The sequence below is a fragment of the Parus major genome, chromosome 1 (assembly GCF_001522545.3).
Source record: "Parus major isolate Abel chromosome 1, Parus_major1.1, whole genome shotgun sequence".
Classification (NCBI taxonomy): Eukaryota; Metazoa; Chordata; class Aves; order Passeriformes; family Paridae; genus Parus; species Parus major.
Genome location: NC_031768.1, coordinates 22,963,202 through 22,985,602, shown reverse-complemented (window position 1 = coordinate 22,985,602; position 22,401 = coordinate 22,963,202). Strand labels below are relative to the sequence as shown.

The 22,401-nt window shown below is 40.5% G+C and overlaps 1 protein-coding gene across 1 annotated transcript; it reads right to left on the bottom strand.

Moving 5' to 3' along the window:
• Nucleotides 1-789: 789 nt before the first annotated feature.
• Nucleotides 790-21,607, bottom strand: MXRA5 (matrix remodeling associated 5). The gene is made up of 7 exons (XM_015647115.3): nucleotides 21,192-21,607; nucleotides 18,890-19,105; nucleotides 16,515-16,644; nucleotides 15,782-16,172; nucleotides 8,212-13,167; nucleotides 6,676-7,576; nucleotides 790-5,135 (listed from the first exon to the last, which is right to left on the bottom strand). The coding sequence occupies exons 1-7, from the start codon at nucleotides 21,374-21,376 to the stop codon at nucleotides 3,224-3,226; spliced, it is 8,691 nt and encodes a 2,896-aa protein (XP_015502601.1). The 5' UTR covers nucleotides 21,377-21,607; the 3' UTR covers nucleotides 790-3,223.
• Between the last annotated feature and the right edge of the window lie 794 nt (nucleotides 21,608-22,401).

Below are 22,401 nucleotides of genomic sequence, written 5' to 3'. Positions count from 1 at the left end.
TCTAGACATGAATACCCTGTTAAATTCCCTGTTTATTGCTTTTCTGGTCTATATGCCTACATCCATTTTATTACTAGTTGCTAGTTGTGTTATGAATATGGTCACAGTGAACCTCTTTTTGTGAAGGCCATTGCAAAAAATATATCTACAATTTCACTAATTTTCAATCTGCACAGTTGTAATAAATAAGACATCTTGTTATTCTGTTCTCCAAATAGAAGATAAACAAATGCTTTATTACAAAGCAAAAGCAAGGAATGGTTTTCCTTTCCATGGAAACTATCCAGAACCTGCTTTTACCATCAAGTGAAAACTTAGAAACCTTCTCAAACTATGAGCAAGCACTTAATTTACCAGCATTCCCCAAATCAGAAAAGAACAAACTACATTGCCTTTGAATGCATGAGTCCTGCTTGGTTTGAAAAATGAATGAAGACTTCTGAAGAAAAAAAAAAATTAATGAAGAGTTGCATCGTTGAAGTAATGTGAATTTGTCATTAACTTATTTAACACAACTTGCAGACAATTACCTAGAAATAAAGGAAGAAATTATGATTTAAATTCAGCGTCCTACAACTGCCTTCATTTGATGGATGATTTAGCACATAGAGTGGCATGCAGATTCATGCTCAAGGATGTAGGTCTTAGAATAGAGTTAAGTTTCCCTGTGAATGTCTTTATTTCTACAAAAGGGACTCAAGATAGATATCCTGGACAACTGGTGTATCAGCAGAGAAAGGGTATGACAGACACAACATATGGCCAAACACTGCTTGAGCATTCATTTGATGTTTTTAAGTTGTACTTGCATTTATTTTGAAAGGAAATGATATTTTATAGTTCTCTCATTAGGAGTATATTTTCATAAAAGGGGTAAAGGCAAACATAATGGAAATTATAACACATGAAAAAAATGTTAAGTCCACTTTTGAAGGAATTTTGCAAGCATGCAAAATTTTTTTGACTTAAGAAACTGTCTAGAGCCAAATCTTTAATTTCTTAGCCTTCAAAACTTCCATTGGCAGCTGTGAAAATTCTGGACTGAGGAATAAAACATGATCAGATGCTTTGTTTGATCCTAAAAGATCAAATGTTTGAATTTGAGTTCAGATTCTATTTTCTTCCCTTAACATAAAAAGAAATCTACTTAATAGCAATATCCAGAAGTAATTCAGCACCCAAGAATACCTCTAAATTTACATAACTGTTAAGTGAAGGCTGGACGAATGATTAAAAGTGCTTGACTCCTACTACAATGCCAAATGCTGACTTCAGATTCTTCTACAAGATGTATTATTATTATTATTAAATAATGTATGACTGTTTTCCAAATTGGAAAAACACTATAAAAATAAAGGATCTAAAGATGTATCTGATATTTTCAAGGAAAATAGCCAGATTAGAAAGTACCACATGGGCAATCCAGTTAAAAACCTTAAGTGCCTCTTTTCTTTCTTCATTAATAACTCTCAGAAGCAGTTACATCCCTGCCAGGTATTTAGGGACATGCTTCCCTTTGAGCATGGGTTACTGATTTAGGGCCCAAGGGTTTACACCATTAAAAAAAAAAAAAAACAAACCTAAGACATAATCAAATGCTATTTAATTAGGCAACATATCCACAACTTTTAATAAAGTTTTGTACAAACCACAGATTTTTAGCCTGCACTGAATTTTTGAAGAAAAAGTTTTATAAAGTATTCTATAAAATAAATTTTACCCTGTGTATCTTCAGCAATGCCCTTCTCATTTAATTCTATATTCTTGTTCTAATCACATACCTTTAATTAGCTCAGTTCTGTTTATCATTATGCTAAGTATACATTTTACAACAGCTTACTATTTTCTAAAGTGGATGAACTTGTGGGGGGAGAAAATCTTTGCTTTCAGCTTTTGCAAAATGTAAATATTAGCAAAATACTTTACATTACCGACATGTTTTGATCAACAGAGAAAATAAAAATAAAGCTTTTATCCTAACCATATTCTAAAACATGAGCATAAGTTTTATGAACAAGCAGAACTTTAAGAATTCGGGAATATCTGAGAGAATCCATATGTTTAAAGGTAAGATAACATTTGCAAAATTCTGATTGTTATTTTTTTAGTTTGCTGAAACATGGGCATATTCATGTACCTTGTAGCACAAGAGATAAACCTTCATAAAATTATGCACATAACCCACTAAACAGTCCTTGACTGCAGAAAAAGTACTGACATTGTAAATATTTGCTGAAATATACAAAAATTTCTATTACTAAATCACTTTTAAAAAGATAAAACGATTATACTAATTTGTCTTCCCTAAACCATCTATAAATGAATCAGATAAAAATGGGACAAATACAAGTACATATAACACTACATTACTTCAGGTTTTTTGACCTAATTCCATACTCACACTGTTTGGAGTTCCTTATTTAAAAAAATAAAACAAAACAAAACAAAAACAACCAGTGAATACATTCTTTGGAAAATATTTTTTTATTATAAAATGTACAGTATATTGACCTTAATATTATAAAACACTGTAATGTATCAGAGTCTTGTAAAGACCAATAATTTATAAAATGAGACCAAGGTCATTGTTACTCTTGCTAGTCTCATAGTCAGATTAAAAAATATATATAAAATATATAGTGAATTAATTGACCAGAGCATCCTTAGTAGCTGGCAAATGTATGTTCATATGTTAAAGTAGCTAATCTCTGCATGTATTTTTATTAAAATAGATCATTCTTATTTTCTAATTTAGTCTTTGATTTGAAGAGCTGATAGAAGCATGAACAGAAAGGTTAATAATCATATTCTATAAGCCTAGATTATGTAAAGGTGCTGCAGGGTATAAAGAAAATTATGTTTTGCTAAAGTACTTCAATCACTGCAGCTCACTTGTTAACAGTTAATACTTCTTTGGTACTTTTAAGGTGCTTGTTAGAACAAGAAATAGCTTTGGACTATTGACAATGGAGTACTTTAGGTCTCAGATGCTATTGGATAGCATGAAAAACCACATTACACTGTCTTAACAATTTGAAGACCTTTTTCAATGTATTAGTCTCCTCAGTTCCAGACTTATTACCATATTGAGTACAAAAGAAAGGCAGATTAATTAATTTTTTTTTTCTCTCCTTAGCCATTGTTGCAAGCAGTACTTTCCTCATTGCACTCATATGGCAGTGACTTGAACACCGGTATCCAGTCAAAGGCACTTGTTTTAATGCTAGAATATGTGTATGTAGGTAGTTTTGGAATCACTGCCTAGTATGTTTTTAGCAGTGCATTTATAGAAGCCCGCATCCCTTTGAGTGGACTGCTGGATGACTAATGACCCCTGAGGATGGAGGAATTTGTTTCCATACAGACGGGATTGAGCTCCTGTTGTCAGATGTGATTTATCTGGAAGCTCCCATGTTATTTCAGCTTTAGGAATCCCAATGGCCATGCAGTTCAGTTTAACTGAATTTCCAGGTCTGGCATAAATGACAGGTGCTGGCTCGCTGGTGATCCGAGGAGGATAGGCGATCACAATGACAGGCACAGTCATAACAGAAGTGCCATACTCTGTGGACACTTTGCACAGGTAAGTGCCCCTGTCAAACACAGAAGCCTCACGCACTGTCAGTGAGCCATTCTCCATCAGGGAAAAGCGACCCACAGCCTGGGGGGCATCCATAACCATTCCATTGGGCAGTGTCCAGGAGATCTGTGCCCGGTGGTTTGCCTGGGTGATGCAATGAAGCTGCAGAGTTTCTCCATTGATGATGCTCACCAGGTTGTTGTACTGGTTGCTAATTTCTGGCCTGAGTCCCACCTTCAGGAAGACTACTCGTTCCACATAACCTCCCGGGTTTCTGGCTGTACAGCGGTAGGTCCCAGCATCCCCGGCAGATAAGCTGCTGATGTGTAAGATCCCATCCCTCTTATGGTAAAATCTGTGCAGGCGACTGCCACTCAGCACCTCAGAGCCGTTGGGAAGGATCCAGCTCGTGCTGGGTTTGGGGTTCCCCTGGACTGAGCAGTTCAGATTGATGCTGTGCCCAGCAATGGCAGTGATCCTTTCACTGACAGGGTCTCTGAAGGAGGGTTTCTCCAAATGGTCTGTGATGAGGAGCTGCACGAGCAGTCTCGCTTCCCCGCCTTCGTTCCGCCCAATGCACACGAGCTGCACGGCGTCTGTCTGCCTCACCCCTCTGATGTCCAGCGTACCATTGCGATGCACAGTGATCCTGTTCCCATAGTAGGGAGCCGGTAAGATCACTCCTTCTGGAAAAGCCCACAAGACACGCGGAGCAGGGATGCCCTCAGCTTTGCAGTCAATAAGTTTCCGGCTGTCTCTGATGGCTGTCTCCCTCACAGATGTTATTGCACTGAGGTGACCATTGATTCTGGGAGCCTGAACGTCAACATGGATCCAAACGATCTTCCGGTCTTCTCCAGCACTGTTCCGTGCTACACAGGTATAGTTACCACTGTCGGACCTTTGGGCCTTTTGGATGAGGAGGGTGCCATCTCTGTATATCTGGTATTTGTCAGACAGCGCAGGAATAGGCCTGTTGGTTGGGGAAAGCCAGGTCACTTTGGGAGTGGGCTCTCCTTTGGCTTCACATGCTACTGTGACAACATCGCCATAAGGTACATTAATAGTGATATATGTTTTGTTCCTGATGGTTGCAGGCTCTGCCACCACTTTGACCCGCACTTTCATTTCATCCTTCCCAATCTGGTTTTCAGCATAGCAGGTGTAGTCCCCTTCCTCTCTCAGTCCAACATCATTGAAATACAGGGTTCCGTTATCAAAGACCACGTACCGCTTTGCCCGGCTGCCGCTGTCATCTGACTGCATGAAGGTATTGATCATGCTGCCATCTGGAAGACCCCAGGAGATCTCTGGATTTGGCAGACCTGTGGCTACACAGTCGACTTTCAGGTCCCCTCCATACTTGACCTTGTGGTTATTGTCATTCTTATGTTCTATTTTTGCTGGTTTCATCATCACATTCACTTTGAGGACCACGTAGTCATCCCCTATCTTATTGCGGGCCACACACAAATAGTCTCCTGCATCTTTGTCTGTAACTGAATGAACAACCAAAGTCCCATTGCTGAATACTTTGATTCTAGTCTCCAAAGTGCTGTAAGGAAAGAAAAAAGAACCTAATATAAGCTACAAAATCACATTTTGAGTATTAACTACTGAGAGAAATCTGTGGGGGAATAACAACTCAACAGTATTAAAAAAAAAAAAAGAAAAAAAAAAGTAGGAGAGGAAAATTGCTTTTGTTGAATAATTAGATGGTCAGAAATTTCTAGGATATTCACCACCAAAAGGCAAATGGAAAAAAAATAATTCTACTTACTTGTAACTAAGTAATTCTGTTGTGTTCAATGGCTTTAATGATGTTTTTGACCATTAAACATCCACTAAATACCAAACTATGGTGGTTTTAACTCTTCTGACTACATGTGCATTATTCTGTAACACTGAAATATGAGATCTCTGGATGATATAATCCACATGAGGCTGTGTGGACCATAATGGAGTCTGGTACCTGGGTCTTCAGCCAAATGCAAATAAAGATGAGGAACTTCCTCTGCCCTTGGATATAAAGATTAAACCTTTAGAAGAGTCACAAAGAAGCAAAATGTTGCTAAGCTTTGAAATAAGGGACAAAAAGTTTCCAGTATACTAAAAAAGTCCTTTCCACATCACTATGGAATTGGTGTATTCAGGTCAAAACCAACTTCCTCAGCAGCCACAGTTTTCTCCCCAAAGATCTCCAGTATTTGAAAAGCAGCTCACATAAAGATCATGAGGGAAAACAAGAAAGCACTATTTTTTTGCTACCTCTATGAGGCATAAAATGCAATCTGGATTTTGTGCTATCTACAGGTTACCTAAATATATTTTTTGTCAATATAAAAAATTATGACTATGTTCAGCTGTGAAGAAAGTTGTTCCAAATTATGCATTTTAATTACACTGTGTTTATACACTGTTTATAGTCTGTTTATTGTGCTCAAAGGTGAGCTATGAATAATTTATAGCACAGAAATTTGTTTTCAGACAAGTGTTAGGACAGTTATTGTAGGTTTGTAGAAGTGGTATTTTAATTGATATTGCGAATATTGGAGAATGTATTGTTTTAGGCATTAATATGCAACCAGGTTTACACAGATCTTATTGTGGGGTAACATTTGTTTATGCAAGACATTAAAATTATTATTTTTGTTCAAGTAATTACAAGTTGAATTATTTTCCCTGTATTTACTTTGTGTAATGATTTGCCTAAGAGATAAAATTCAATGATCAATTTCTCCTAGGGAAAAGCAGGAACCTCTGCAACATTATTCCGACTAAGCACATTGGAACAAGCAGTACACAAGCTGTGTATCTGGACTTTTTAATAAGTTTACAAGTGGTTGTAAAAGACAAACAGTGGCAGCTTATCCTAAAGACTTGAAGCTAGCTTTTCAAGAGTAATACTGCTACCAAGAAAATTATGCTAAGATATAACTTGACTATCTTTTGATATAATCTCAAATTCCTTCTTAAGGATTGGATGGATCATTCAAAACCCTCAGAAGTCAGGAATGAAACTTGTACTTGAGTGGGCTTTTCTCTAAGTTCATCTAAACTTCAATTTACCTGTGACACCCCAAATAGTAATTTACCTGTGAAGGGAATCAATCATCCTTTTGGAAGGCAACCTCCACAATATCCGAGGCCAAGGGTCACCAGAAGCACTACAGTCCAAATGCAGGATGCCACCGTATGTTACATCTGTTCTCTGAGGAGAGCTCCCAGTGATTTTAGCATTCGATGCGTGCTTTTTCACATGGAGTTGTACTGTTCTCCTGGCAGCTCCCACCATGTTAGCAGCAATGCACTCATAGGTCCCACTGTCCTTGGGGGAGACGTTGCGAATGTAAAGAGTCCCATTGGGAAAAACAAATAAATTCCCATTGACAAACTGAGAAGGTCGGATCTGCGTGCCATCAAAGACCACCCAGCGGATGTTGGGAGAAGGTGCTGCCTTGGCAGTGCAGTGGATGTTAATACTGCTACCAAGGGGCAAGGAAATGTTCTCTTGCTTATCCTGCTGGATGATGGGGGGTAAGGCTGCAATGTGCAGCCTCACTGCAACGCTGTCAGCTCCTGCAGCATTGCTTGCTACGCATTTGTAAACTCCTCGGTCTGAAAAAGTTGCTTGCTTGATAGACAAGGTTCGATTTTCATGAAGCATTATCCTGCTTTCTGTGGCTGTGACTGTCTGCAAAATCTTCCTATCTGGGAAAATCCATGAAATTAGTGGACTTGGAGTCCCACTAGCCTGACATTCCATTGCTATGGTCTCTCCAAAGTAGACTGTAACATCTCGATAGCGGGAAAGTAAAATTTTGGGCTGGTGGGCTAAAACTGTGAGCACAACAATCATTTTATCTATGCCGTGCAGGTTCTGAGCTGTGCATAAGTATTGCCCACGATCCTGAAGCTGAGCATTTCGGATAAGGAGAGTACCATTTTTCCAGACCTCAAACCTTTGTAACTTGCTGTTGGCTGTCATTAGAGCTCCTGTGAAGGTTAAAGGAAAGAAAGAAAGAGAAAGTCAAAGGGTTTAAAATGTTCATTATTGAAATAAAGAAGTCTTAAATGACATTTTAGGTTTACTCAGCACCAATTACAACTTCAGAGGGCCTGCATCTTCTGACACTCTCCATAACTCAAATTAGTCTTTGTTTCTATTGCAGAACTAACCACTAGCTTGCAAACATGGACAGTGTGGAAATTTTTGAAGGCCTTATGTTTTAGGATCCCTCTTAAATCTTTATGTAACTTTTCTGTTCCCTTTGCATATGGAGATGACACACACACACCCCGATATTTAAGGTAGCCACATTAACAAACCCATACTCGCAAGTGTTGCCATAATAAATTCTAACTGCTGAGAATAAGCATAGTTGTCTGCTTTTCACAGCCAAAAAATTACTCTTCAAAAATTAACTCATTAAATGGTAGAGGTTTTCTTTTACAGAAACACTGCAAATCTATTATTACTTGTAATGATTAGTTACAATTAATCATTTTCTCTACAATGATTCAAATTACAGGAAGTATTTTTCAATATTTTGAACTACTCCTGTGAGGATGTTGCATTTCTGTGCAATACCCCTACAAACCATGGAAGAGCACATTTTTCTCTGTCTTACCTGTAGAGACTTTTGTCCAAGTAATAAAAGGCTTGGGTTCCCCAGCTGCATCACAAGGGATAGAAGCATCTGTTTCAGCAAGGATGGAGATGCTCTGAGATGCTTTTGAGATAATTTTAGGTCTTCCTCCATGTACCCTAAAATTAGTGGAAGGCTGAATTGCAGTTGAATTGTGTGGCATAATGCCTCCCATGTAAGGAACAGATGGAAATTTTTGATGACGATGATGGACACTTTTAAAAGGATGAACTGTAGTGGTTATTTGTGGTTTTGTGCGCTGAGAGAGAAAGGCTGGAGGGGTGATCTTTAAAATCACTGGTGGTGTTGCAGTCGTTGTGGCACGTGGCATTGGAGGCACTGGAGTAGCTGTAGCTTTCTGCACTGTAATCCCAGTAGGTAAGACCTGAGCAACCTTCCTGTCATTTGTGTCTTTTGGCACTAGTTGACTAGGAATATCTGGTTTAGGATGCATATTTAAGTGAGGGAATATCCTTGTTCTGTTGAAAAGGAATGGTATTCTGGAACTGGGGTAATAGGGGATCCCTTGACTTGGTAGTCTCCCTGCTGTGCCTCTGTTATCTGGAACATGGTTATTTCCAAAAAATCTTGAATTGTATCTGTTCTGACCCTGATTACTGAACTTGCTTTCGATTAATGGCTTTGTTTTGTGAAATGGAGAGGCTTGTGTTGGGGTAGCTGTTTCTCTCTGGGAAGCAAAAGTTTTTCTGTCCTGGATGGTATGTGCTGCATATGCCGTTATCTCTGGTTTGTTTGTGTAGTGAAGTGGCTGATTTGTTATAAAATAGCGAAATGGGTCCTGTGTTACAGGAAGCTTCACTGTGCCTCTTACTGGAATGTGTTTTGGAGGCACAACAGGTGGTCTTTGGTTTATGCTTGGTATCATTCCAGCAGGTGGATTGGGAGGATTTGGATTAAGCAGTAAACTGTTGTTTGATTTGCTACTATACAACTCCTTGAATTGCTTCTCTTTTGACTGTATGCTAATCCTGTTTTGATTAGAGGAAGGAGTAGGGTGAACATTCTGGTTTGAGGTCATCACTATTTTGTCACCACCTGCTCCAACATATTTTGCTTCTGGCAGCCCTTCTTGATTGAAGGCATTGCTCTCCTTGGTGGTATAATGAAGAGAAGGATGTGAAGTGCTTGAAATGGAAGGGGGAAGACTGACAAGTTTTATAAATGGAATAAAAGCAGTGGATATAATAGGAGGCTTTTCAGTTGTCTGTGAATGAGGAAACACATGTAACATAGATTCCTTTCTATCCAAGGAAGATGGCTCTGTCCCAGCCTGGAGAGAAACAGATTTCTTTGTCTCTCTAACTGGATGAGTTTGAGTTTCTGCTGTGCTGAAAGAGGAGGGTAAAGTAAATCTCTCATACTGCTGAGGTGGCTCAGCTTTTGCTGGTGTTTCTATAGATACTGTAGGCTTCCATGGCTCCTTTGAAACTGAAAGGTCCTTAAAATCTTCTACTGTGCCAACAGGAATACCTAAGTCACTCACAGTGGGATACACCAGCTGGAACGTTCCAGCAGTTGTTTCATTAACCATTCCTTCTAAGTCAAATAGGTTAGGCTCTTGAGATTTTGGTTTTGTTGATAGTATTGAGCTGTTCCTATGTGCAGGAGAAGTTGCTGTCCTTGATTGCTCTGCCTTATGATCCACAGTTTTAGAATCTTCTTTCATGTCCTTCTCCACAGAGACATTGTCTAATGAGTGAAATGCTGGCACTTCACTTTGCTCTGGTTTCAGAGGTACACTTGGCTCTTTTGTGGGAAGTGCATCATGTACAGCATATGATGATAAAATTGTGATGGGTGCAGTCACTGGAAGTTCAAAGGTTTCAGGGCTAGTAGGGTGTGTCACACTTTTAGCTTCAGGTGAAGTAGTGGGCCTAAAAGAGGAAGTTGTGATGACATCTCTGATTTTAGTAAATTTCTCTGTGACACCTGAATCAGTAATTAATGAAGGAGTGGATTCCATGCGCTCCTTTTTCCTAGCCTGTATTTTGATATTTTTAAGATCAGGACTTTCAAGAGTTCCAAAAGAAGTTTTGGTAACAGCTTCAATTTCAGGTGTCCTTGTAATCACAGGCATTGCCTCTGTGGTTAAAACAACACGGGGCAAAGGCCTTGGTCTTTGTCGGATTCTGTTTGGCCTTCTCCTTCTCCCATAAGGCCTTTTTCTACCATGCTGAGTAATAAGTGAAGGCATGGTCTTTCTATATGGAGTTGTTGTGGGGGCCATTGTGGTCAATCTACTGATGGAAGAAGATGTTTCTAACCCCTCTGCTGTTTTATGAGGAGCATTAGCACTATGCAAAATGAATATGGGACCTTGTTTTGGAATAACCAGATTTCTATGTTCCTTTGTCTGAGAATTGTCTGCATGAATGTTGAACATGCTTTCTTGAGTCACCGTATTTCTGTGAGTTTCAGGTTCTTCTTTGCTCTCAACCCTGATGGGTGTAACAGCTGGAAAACTGTTACTTAAGTCTGCCATTTTTGTATGACTTGTGGATATTTTTTTGTGCTGGTATCGTCCATCATTGCTCTTTTCTCTAACAAATGGAAAAGTAGATGAAGGAACAGTAGTAGTGCCTACAGAATCTGTTGGGATGATCTCATCAAACTGAGAAGGTGCCGAAGTTATGGTGTCAACACTAATTGGGCTCACTTCATTTAACTTCAAGCTTGTCTCCAAGGTGCTATGAAGATCCACAGTCTGAGACTCAAGGAGAGTAGCATCAAGTGGTAGCTCAGCAAAAGCAGAATTTTCTTCAGATATAGAAGATACAGTCTTATCTACAGTTTCCACCGTGAATAAACTGCTCTGAACATTAGGAAAGTTTGTTACAATTTGTTTGGCTAGAGGTTCCTCAGTAAGGGCAACCGAATCATCTGTTCTGACATCAAGATACTGTTCCCCTTGTGGTTGCAGAGTTGCAGAGACAGAAGTCAAATATGGACCTGATAAAGCAATTTCTACAGCGTCTATACTTGCAGGTGTTTCTAAAGCCCTGTGGTTGGAGAAGGGTTCAGTTTCTGACCTTATTAATACAGACTGGACTGAAAACACTTCTGTGTTCTGTGAAACAGTGACTGAGAACTGCTCATCTTCACCCACAGGTGATGCATCAGCAGAGGAATCCACCACATCAGGCCCTGTCTCTGAAGGCAGAGGGCTGGCTAAAGGATAAGGAGTGGGAGTAGTTTCCTGCATGACTGATGGCAGTGAAGTTGTTACAGAGATGGTGGTAGCTGTTGTTCTAGGAAGATTCTTCCCGCGGACCTTTGCCAAAATGTCAGCCCAATGCTGTGGATTAATCTGTTTGCTTGCCACATTAATTCTCCTTCGAGATTCAAATACTCTCCGGCCTTCTGCAACATTGCTGTCTTGGGTTTCATCAGTACTTTTCCAGATTTTCATTTTCCTTCTGCCCTTCTTCCCCTTTTTAATTTGAGCCTCTGGCACTTGGTCATTTTTTTGTTTAAAAGGTATTTCCCAGTCTTTTAGGCGGTTCTTTCTTCGTGGGAACTCCTCCACCCCTCCTGATCCCTCCTCATCATCTATGACCCGCCCTGTTGTTTTTGACAAACCTTTTGAGCCTGGGTGCTTCTTTAGTTTTATTCGTTTAAATGACCTATCAGACACCATTTTATTTACTGTGACCCTTATGACAAACTGATCTGATCCCTGCTGATTGACAGCCACACATCTATAATGGCCACTATCAGTGACATGGCTCCTTGGAATAAGCAAAGTACCATTGGGAAGCATATAGCCTTTTGAAGAGTTTGATAAATCATTGAGTACCTGACTGTTTGGAAGAATCCAGCTCAACTGTGGATCTGGGATGGCAACTGCATTACATGGCAAAGCTATTGGATCACCAACATTTTTTTCAACTCTCACTACATCTGAATCAGCTACCTGACTAGCTGCAGGCTGCACAAAAAGTCTGTAAGCCATTACGTCCACATCATCTCTCACTTGGGCAATGCAGTGGTACACACCTCCATCAGTGTAACTCACTGCTTTGATTATTAGTTGGCCACTACTGAGAATGGAAAACCTACTGTCTTTCTCATTAAAAGGTGCCTGCAGTTTAGTTCCATCTGGAAAAAGCCACTGAATGGAGGGGCTCTCAGAAGCTTTCACACTGCAACTCAGCTGACACTCTGACCCTTCCACCACACTCTGTGCTGTCCTTGTGCTCTCATTTTGCTCTATCATTACCCAGTTTCTCTGCTGCCTGGTGGTTTTGGTATGAATTGTCTGAGAAAACACAGTAAAAAAAGATAGCACCACTTTTTTCCCTGTACTCTGGCGCCTGTTTAATTGGATATTTATAAGAGGCTGCATCACCCAGGAAGGCTCAGCCTGTATTTGAGCTTTTACACCTGTGTAGTAAAGAGCATCATAATCTGAGCCTTGCCTGTACTGATAGCTTATTTTAGGCTCTTTTCTGAGCATAAGTTCCCTCTCTAATTTGACAGGTACTTCACTGTAGTAAGCTATAAGCTTCCATAGTTTTTCATAGTTTTCTCGATTCATTGGACATTCAAAATCCAGTGCAATTGTGGCATTTATATCTATCTCCTGAGTCTGGATTTGATTCCACTGAATTTTGGTAGAATCTGTTGGTTTTTTGATTTCACAGTTCAGGTGGATTATATTGCCATGCTCATCAGTCATGTTTAGAGCAATGTTCCATGGTGAGGACCGAAGCTCTTCCAGAGGGAGTTCATAACTGTCACTATCTTCCTCATCTTGAGTACTGCTATTTTGCCTCAGTGAGGACTGAATGACAGGCTTCCTACAGGAAATATCTTTCAAGTTCTGAATGTCTTCTTTCTGTAGTTGTTTTGGGCTGCTGCACTTAGCACACAGCTGTCCCGATTCATAGGCTTTGTCCTTTTTGCATTTTAAAACACCTGAAAAAAATAAAATTGAAAAAAGAAAATAAGAGGGAAAACAATAGGTAAATAAGCTGAAAAACTCTGTTCTAGACAACTCTCAATAGTATGAAATAAACTTCATGAAGATTGCATTACATCACATGACACATAAGGCAAGACTTATAGAATGGCACCTCTTTGTTTTACAGCTGAATGTGCATCTGATTCTCAATCTGACCATGATTTCTTCTGAATCTTCTCTTAATGACAGGACTGAATACTCCATCCTTCTGAAATTTAGATTCACTGCCTCTGAATTAAATGCCTACAAACGGAAGTGCACAGGGCAACATTTAAATCAGCAACAAACTACTCTGTGTCAAAAAGTCTGCATTTGTATAGCAACTGCCTAACTTGTGGATCTAATGTGAAAAGGGGAGGGACCTTTCAGCTTTCAAAAATACAGAGTTTATGTACTGGACTTCCTCATTAAATAATTCAGGAAGCTTTTTTTCCTTCTCGATTAAGAACAGTACTGGCAGTACACAAAACATTATACTGTAGCTACCAAAATGGGCTGATTAGTTCTTGCACTTGCAAGGTATTAATCAGCAGGAGAAAAAAAAAAAAAAATGTGCCACTTCTCCACTTCTTCTCTGACCTCTGAAACAACAGTAAACTTTGTAATAATACAAAAAAACTTAGAGGAGAGCTAGACCAGGAAAACTACAGTCTTGACTCCTCTCTTCTGTCAATTCAAACTTGTTGTTTGCAAAGTAACAATCATATATTTATTACACTGTTCTGCTCACTTGAATGTTAAATGTCACCTTAAGTATTTAGTTTGGAAGCATATTGTAGATTTAATGTATTACAGTTATTCTAGGAATAAGTATCACCCTGAAGAATGAGGGATCTTTGAATGAATGAACAATATAACGGTGAGTTATAAGGCAAAATGTCAGGAGAAAGGGAAATGCACAGCAAATCCTCATACCACTATTTTAATTGAAAATATATGCTTGTGAATCTGAATAATCAGTTTTTTAAAAAAGGTCTTACAAATGGAATATATATATATATTATATATATCTATATATATCTATATCTATATATCTATATCTATATATATCTATATATATATATATATATATATATATATATATATCTTCAGTTTGCTACTTGCAGATTCAAATGGTGTTTCAAAGATAAGGAAAGACCAGTCCACAATCAACTTGGCAGTGGCTACACTGAAAAAATTTAATAACTCTTTCTGGACAGAATTCCCAAAGAAGTTAATGTTACAGTCATATACAGATACAAAATCTCTCATACGTGAAAAAGGCATGGATAAATTATTTCTCCTTCCAAAAATCATTACTATTTTAGTGTAAAGAGGTAATTTAACTGAATAAAAATGCTAGCAAGCCAGCACTGCACTAAGAAAGGAATGTTCAGCTAGTATCTCATAACTTATATTGTAGCTTAAGGACACCCATTACACATACACACACATTTTGGATCAAGAACAAAACATAAGAATATTAAAATGTAAACTAGTGAAAGACAGTATTTAAGTCAGATGACTCAAGTACCTGTTTAGTCAGGAAGATTTATACTACTCATTCAAGCATTGCACATTCTTAAAAAGCACCATCTTGCAGTCAAGTGCAAAATTGCAATTAATTAAATATTCTAAGATGACAAGACCCACCATCATTCACCATATGCGCTCCAAAATCATTGTATAAACCTTGTCACTCATTTGAGACATCTTCAGTTACAATTAAATGCCGATTCCCTCTTAATATTTTAGGAGTAGCTCTGGTGTGACACCAGTTCCTCTGCTGAACTGAGATGCCAAAACTGAAAACTGGCACTCAAATCCCTCCTCATTTAGTGTATTCCTGATACAGAGGCATTATAATACTCTTTTTCTGCCTCTGCACACAATCAGAAGTGTTCCAGCCCAGGCATTAGGATACTTATCTCTAAGTCTGAATGAAGATAGACAAGTTATTTTATGAAAAAATTACATGGTTGAAAATGGATACATTGCAAGTACTTGAAAATACTTCAAATAGATTTGCTCCATCATAAAAGGAAATTGTGGTCAATGAAGAAACATGGATGGACATGAAGATTGCATACTACAGCTTTAATGTTAACAGATTCAAAGTTAGAGCGGGCTTAACCAGGAATTTGGTAACCTGATTTCTTTCCTTCCTTAGACAAACAAGTTCAAATCCAATGTTACCACCTTCCATGACAGCAAATAGTCAGCAGCTTCACTGGTTGAGGACAATTGGCAGCCCTCAGCCAAAGGTGCACTGCTGTGCAAGCAAATGCAGTCAAAGGTTATAACCCCTTTACAGTTATAAACCTCACTACCACTTCCATCATCCCAAATGTAATGGCTAATTTCTTTGCTCTTAAATACATATTTTTATCTAATGAAACATAACTGCTTTCTTTTTACAGTGTTTTTTAAATACACACATTTATTGAATAGTAACAGAGTTTAACACTGCACACAAGACATCATGTAGGTAATAACACCCAGGAAGTAACAAAACCATCAACACACAGAACACGAAAAAAAAAAATCAATGTTATGAGTTCAATGAAAACTGGTAGCTTATGTTCCTACCTCCAGAAACTTCATTCCATTCAAGGAGCCACTTCAAACTGCAGTCACAGGCCCATGGATTTCCATGAAGGTAAAGATTTTCCAGCAGTGGCATGCCTTGAAACATCCCTGCAGGTAAGGTCCTAAGTGCATTTTCAGATAGGTAGAGATGTCTTACTGTTGACAATTTGAAATAATCAAGGACCATAAATGTTGAAAAGGTGTTGGGGTGAAGCTGCTGGAGTAAATTTCCTTCTAGGTGGACAAGTCTTAGAGAAGTTAAACCATTAAAAGCATTTGGATGAATAAACTCAATTCTGTTGTGGTCCATATGCAGCCTCATTAAGCTTGAAAGTCCTTGGAGAGTTTGGCTGGTTATGGCTTTCAATTTGTTGTAACTAATTTTAAAAACCTAAACAAAAATTAAAAAAAAACAAAGCAAAAACAACCAAAAAACAAAACAAAACAAAAAACAGATTATTTTTTTATCCAGTTAGAATAGCAATCAAGCAAATTTTTTTCCTCCCACCTTCAAATCTTTTGCACCACTGAAAAAATCATATGCTGGTCAGAGGTAAAATAAAACTGAGTGGTAGTTGGCATTATCAAGTTAGACACAGGCATAGTTAATAGATATCCAAAGCATTTTGGGGGAAAATGTTATGTTAATCCTACAAAGGCACTATAAAGAACACTTATTTTTGTTTTCTGTAATTCATGGAAGTTTTGAAATTTAGGAAAACCTAAGGATTACCTGCAGAGACACAAGATCTTTCAAAGCACCATTAGGAATATTCTGAATGTCATTTCCATGTATCATAAGCAATTCCAATTTTGTAAGTCCTGCAAAGGAGTTTTCGTATACAGACTGTATACTGTTGAACCTGGGGGAAAAAAATCACACATGCAGTTACAATTTATACACTGACTGTCACAGACTGCAAATGTAAAATTAGTATAACCTAACTTTCAGGAAAAACTGGAGGGACCTTAATGCACCATCAAAAGGCCAGAAGTTACTGAAAGACTCTTACAAGGTCCAAGCACACTTAGTTCATGTTTACATTAAGATTTATTTTAACTCAATTTGTGGCACTTTAGCCATAAATTAGGAGTAAAAGTAATAAATAGGTATTTAAGTTCTAATAGTTGTCAGTATATTTTTCCATGTAACTCAGTTTATAGAATGGAAATAAGTTAATGGCCTGTGGCCAAACCATGATGCTATGGAGCCTGGCAAACTAGACAGGCTGTAGTGTTGCCAAAGCAGCATTTAACAATAAATAAATAGAGATTTGGAGAGTAAACATTAAAAATGGGTTATCTCCCAAACAGCACAAGAAGCAGTGAGTCACATCCTGCTTCACTTACTGTTACAGCATGTAATTTGCTACATTAAGTAAATACATAAGATCTAGGAATTGACCTTACAATTACATCATTTGAGCACTGAAACTCTTCTTAGATAAGGAATACAGAAAAATCTACTCTTTGAAAATAAATCAGTTTTGCTTTGGAAAAGCAAATCAGGCTTTATTTGCCAACTTGGAAGAATTACATTTGGTGGCCTAAGTCTACATTTGCATTTTTCATATGTATACAGAAAATTAAATGTATTATCTAATCTAGGCATGAAGTCTTAAAATTAAGCATAGAATTTTAGAGATTTTTCCAATTTCTTGGTATTTTCTAGAAAGCAAGGGAAGACATAGCATGAAATTAAAGTATTTTGAATAAGGAGAAAATACTTTTGGATCTTCACCATGTTATCTATCTAAAAATTCTTAATTTGCTAAAAATTTGTAATACTGTATTAATATTTTTAGTTCTTCTGCAGATCCACTGAGCTTATAGCAGACATATTATATAAAATTTCTTTTTTCAAAGTAAGTCCTTAAAAAAAAAAATGAACTTGCCTAAATAAAAATTTTTCTTAAATAATTTCCAGGTAGAAAAATAATCTTCACCTTCTAAACGCATAGCACTTCAAATAGCAATAGGGTAAAAGCAATCTTTCAAAGTGGAATTGCAACAACAATTAAGAATTGCAAACAACAGTTAAGACTGTTTCTTCCTGGGAAAGGACACAAGGAAATGTCCTTTATGCTAACAGTATATCAAATAATGTACTTTACTAAAAATCAGCCCAAACAACTTAGTAACTTAGAAGCCCATTTTCAGAAGCAGTTTAGGGATTGGAGTACATATTTCTTTAATATAGCTTTATTGAGCACAGGAGCATTTTGAGACTAAAATTAGTCTTTAGGTGAATGAAATGTTGGTGGATCAGAATTTTAACTATAGAGAAGCAGAAAAGAAGCCAAACCAAGGTCACTACTGCCAGCCACTACATGATCAGTTGCAGCTTAGAGGTTTTGAGGTTGTCAGGGTGAGTTCATCATGGGTGGTGGGACAGCCCTGACACCAAGCAGAAGAGGACTGCGACTCTTGCACTGCTCTGCATCACACAATTACCCAATGTGGTACTTTTGTGATATGAAGCCTACCAGCAGTCCCTGCCTTCTTGTCTCAAAATCTGTCAGATGTGAGTTGGCAATATCCTGGCAAAGAAAAGTGGCTTGGAGTCTGAGCAGTCTCTTCCCAACATGCTTCTATTGTGCTTTGTTGCTTGAAATAAGTGCAACAAATCCACGACTCCAAAGGCAATGGATCAAATTTATTTCCACTGTATTAAGATATGCTATATCTCATTGTTCTCCAAAATGCTACTAGGTTACATCATAGAATTTTACTCCTACTGTATTTATATTTTACATCAGGTTTAAAATTTCATATTCTGTAGAAATCTCATAACAGATTTAATTAAATGTCTTTTTTTATATACTCTAAAAGACTGTATGTTCTATTTACCAAAAATTAACTCACACCATGGTATAAATATTTATTTGAAAGTAACAGTTAACTTTTGTTTGAGACAAAAAGGCTGAGCTAATTTCTCCATGCCAGAAGCTGTAGTGATTGAAATCCAGCACCAACAGGTGAGTACCCATCCCTGCAATTCTGCTTGAGAAGTACACACAGAGATCCTGGTTTGCCAGATGTGCACAAAGCACTCCAGGCTTCTGCACTAGGAACATTGAACTGTTTGCTCCAAGCTGCCATACGAACCCAAAGTTGATTCTTTCCACATGTTTGGGGATACGTGCCGGCACGGCTGCCAGGGAGCGGAAGGTGCAGTGGACCTCGGTGGGGAGGTAGCAGGCGCAGGGCTGGGGGCAGCCCAGGGCACCCAGCGGCAGCCCCAGTCCCAGCATCAGCACCACGGACAGCGCTCCAGCCGCCACCCAATCCCCCATCTTGTCGCCTCCCCTCGCCTGGCTCCTTCTGCATTGTTGTGGGACAGGGAGGAAGAAAAGAGAGAAGAAATTATAGTTTTTGAAAAACTTTTATATACTCTTTATATATTTTCAACTCTTTATATACCTAGTGTTTACCTGCATTGTCTAGAAAGTCTGTAGACAATCAAGGCCATGTTCAATTGGAAAGCCATTGTCTTTATTCCATGTAATTTTCTGGTTCAGTGTAAATTTTTCCCCCATTACACACTTTTACTAAATATGTATTCTAAAAAAGTTATGCTATCTTCCCATGGTAAAATATTTTATAGGCTTATTCTGTACACCAAGTTTAGTACTCATCTCACAATAAAACTAGAAAACTTCTAGGAAAAAATCTAGCTCAAGCAAATTGCCAGGGTTCCCTCTACAGTCAATGAAAGAAAAACAAAAACAAAACAAGCCATAATCACTTGAAGATTAATAGTATCAGTTATTGTACCTAATCAGATAACTAGAAATAGTACAATTGAGCTGCATTAGGTACCAAATTAGCAAACTCATATCACCGAGCTGCCTGACTTTTTAGCAGGCTATTAACTTTTGGTAGGGTAAAATGTGGCTCAATGAATCTCAATCACAATAGATGTAGGAAATGATTGAGATATGAAGTGAAAGAATTAGTTTGCCATAGATCTAGGCTCTGTCATCCTTTGCCATGGGTTGCTCTGTGATGTTGGATACACTCTTACATTGCAATCTAAACCAAACAGTTATTATGTCTGATCAGAAATTACAAAATTAGACCATTTGTTTAAAAGCATAAGCACAGACCTCAGAGGAAAAGTTTATAATAAGTCTACCAATACCCAAGTTCAGACTTTTGGAAATGTGTGTTGAAGTCTGCATGGCTAGAACCATGGAGAGTCATTTAAAGAAGCACAGAAAACAAAAGTTTTCAAGGTTTCAAGACCTTGAGCACCAGCAATTTCTGAAAAATCATTTATGCAACGTCTTATTAATGATTAAGCACCCTAACTCTGGACAAATGACTAAAACATTCCTATTCATATTCCTACCAACGGAAGAATTTGAAAGCATTTGAAATTAAAGCCATACAAGAATACAGGCTGCTAACAGTAATAGAAATTTAATATTCCTGCTTTTGTACAACACCACAACAATGACAGAAAGGCATTCACTTGTACCAGGTACTATTAGTTCCATTAGTTACTTGCTTGTAGTATAAAAGTCAGATTTTCTTAGGTCTGCAAGCAACAAGATGCACATTTTCCTCCTAAGATTACCATGTGCAAACCATTACAGTTCAAACGAGAGGCTTGTCGGGATGAAGTTTTCCCAAATATCCGTGGTCAAGTTAATGAGACGTTTAGCATTCTTTAAAAGACAAATAGCTTGTAATTTGTTTAAGAATTTTCAGGTGCTGTTTTCCTTATATTGTCCTTAATGAAAATTCCTTCTAGAAAACAGCCCACCCATTTCGATTCCTTTTGTGAGAGGTCCCTTTCAGGCCATGTTCATTGAGGTGAAGAGGAGAGTGCAGTGACCTGTGAGGGGCTGGGGAAGGGTCTGCTGGCGGGACTTACCGCGCTGTGCCCGTGCCCGGCCGAAGCCGCTCTCCGCACGGGGGCGCTCTCGGCCGCCTCGCCGCCATTGGCTGTCTCCACCGCCCCGCGCAGCGCACCGGCCAATGGGCTGCGGCCCCGCCCCCGGGAGGCGGGGCGTGGGCGGGCCTCGAGCGGCGGCGCTGGCGCTCCCGGCGGGAGGGGGCGGCCGGCGCTGCGCGGCGCGGGCCGTGTGCCAGCAGCGGCTGTGCCGGAGAGGGCTGCGGGGGAGACCTAGTCCCCTCGCCTCCGTGTTTCTTTCTGCCGTACCGGAGGACATACGCTTCCCATTAGCGAAGAACGTCCCCGCCGGACCGGGCGACGGGAGTGTTCGGGCAAAAGGAGGGCGCCGACACACGGTGACACCGCCTGCGGGACGCCCGACGGCCGCCGGCCAGGCAGCCGCACAGCCCACTCGCCTCCCCGCGCAGTCCTTCAGGGGAACCCCAGAACCCAGCCCAACCCGCACCCGACCGCGCTCCGGCAGCGGTGGCCGTGCGCTGTTGTTACCTGCGGCCGGGCCAGGCGCTGTCAGCAGGCGCTGCCCGCCGCTCCCGATGCTCCGGGGCGCTGCGGCCGGCCGGCGGCGCGGAGCCGGCGGTCACCTGGACCCCGGTCTCCCCTCCGGCACCGGCTCGCCGAGGCTCATCACTGCCTGCGGTGGTCCGCCTCGACGCCGACTTAGCATTCCTCATCGCCCGTCATCTTGCGGGATCCGCCGCCGCGGCTGGCTCCCCCCGAACAAACATAAGCGATGCGCGGCAGCCGGGCAGGCACCGCCGGGTGCTGGTTTGTATCGACTGCTATTGTCTCCGAGCGCTCCCCTTCTCCGGGTGCCCCGAGAAGTCCCGCCGAAAGTCGGGAGCCCTCAGCCGCAAGCCCTCAGCCCCGGCGGGAGCCCAGCGGGTCGCTCCGGGCGCTGCGGGAGCTCCGTGGGCCAGCGGGCGGGCGGGCGATGCGGGCGGCCCCGCGCCGCCGGACGGGCTGCCTGGGCGCGCAGCTCTTCCCGCGGCGGCAGCGTCCCGCCGCCCGCCGCCGCATGGGGCCGAGGGATGCGGGTGCCGGGGCGCCGCGCTCCGCCCGCCTCCCCGCGCCGGGCGCTGTGCAGGGGGAGGGCGCGGCGCAGCGGCTCCTCTTGCGGGGTGGGCGGCCCCTCCGGGGAGGGGGCGGCTGCGGGCGGGCCCGCGCCAGGGGCGGGGGTGGGTAAAACAGGCTCCGGAGCCGGCGGACAGGGGTCGCGGCAGTTGCGGTTTCGCGTGGGTTCGGGACCTGAAGCTTACGGAAAGTTTGTCTCTGGGACCCGGGCACATCCAGCACAGTTGAAGCACTCAGATGTGCGGCTATGCATCTTGTGCGCTCACGCACGCGTATGCACACAGGAGTTCAGCACATAATCTTTAAACCGGACCGACCAGTTTGGGATTCTTTCTCTTGGTGATATGGTGTTTGGTGATATGGTTTAGTGGTGGGTTTGGCAATGCAGGGTTAATGGTTGGACTTGATGATCTTGAGCTCTTTTCAGCCTTAACGATTCTATAGTTCTTTTATATAGGTCTCCTATCACAACACAGAGAACCAATCTGACATGAACCCTCATACTTCATACTGGCACAATTCTGCTGGGGATACCTGCATCCTGTCTGTATGTGGGAACTTGGTTTCTGCGATCATACTCAGACAGACACTCCAATAAATGCATCTGAACAGAAAACCTCAGAAC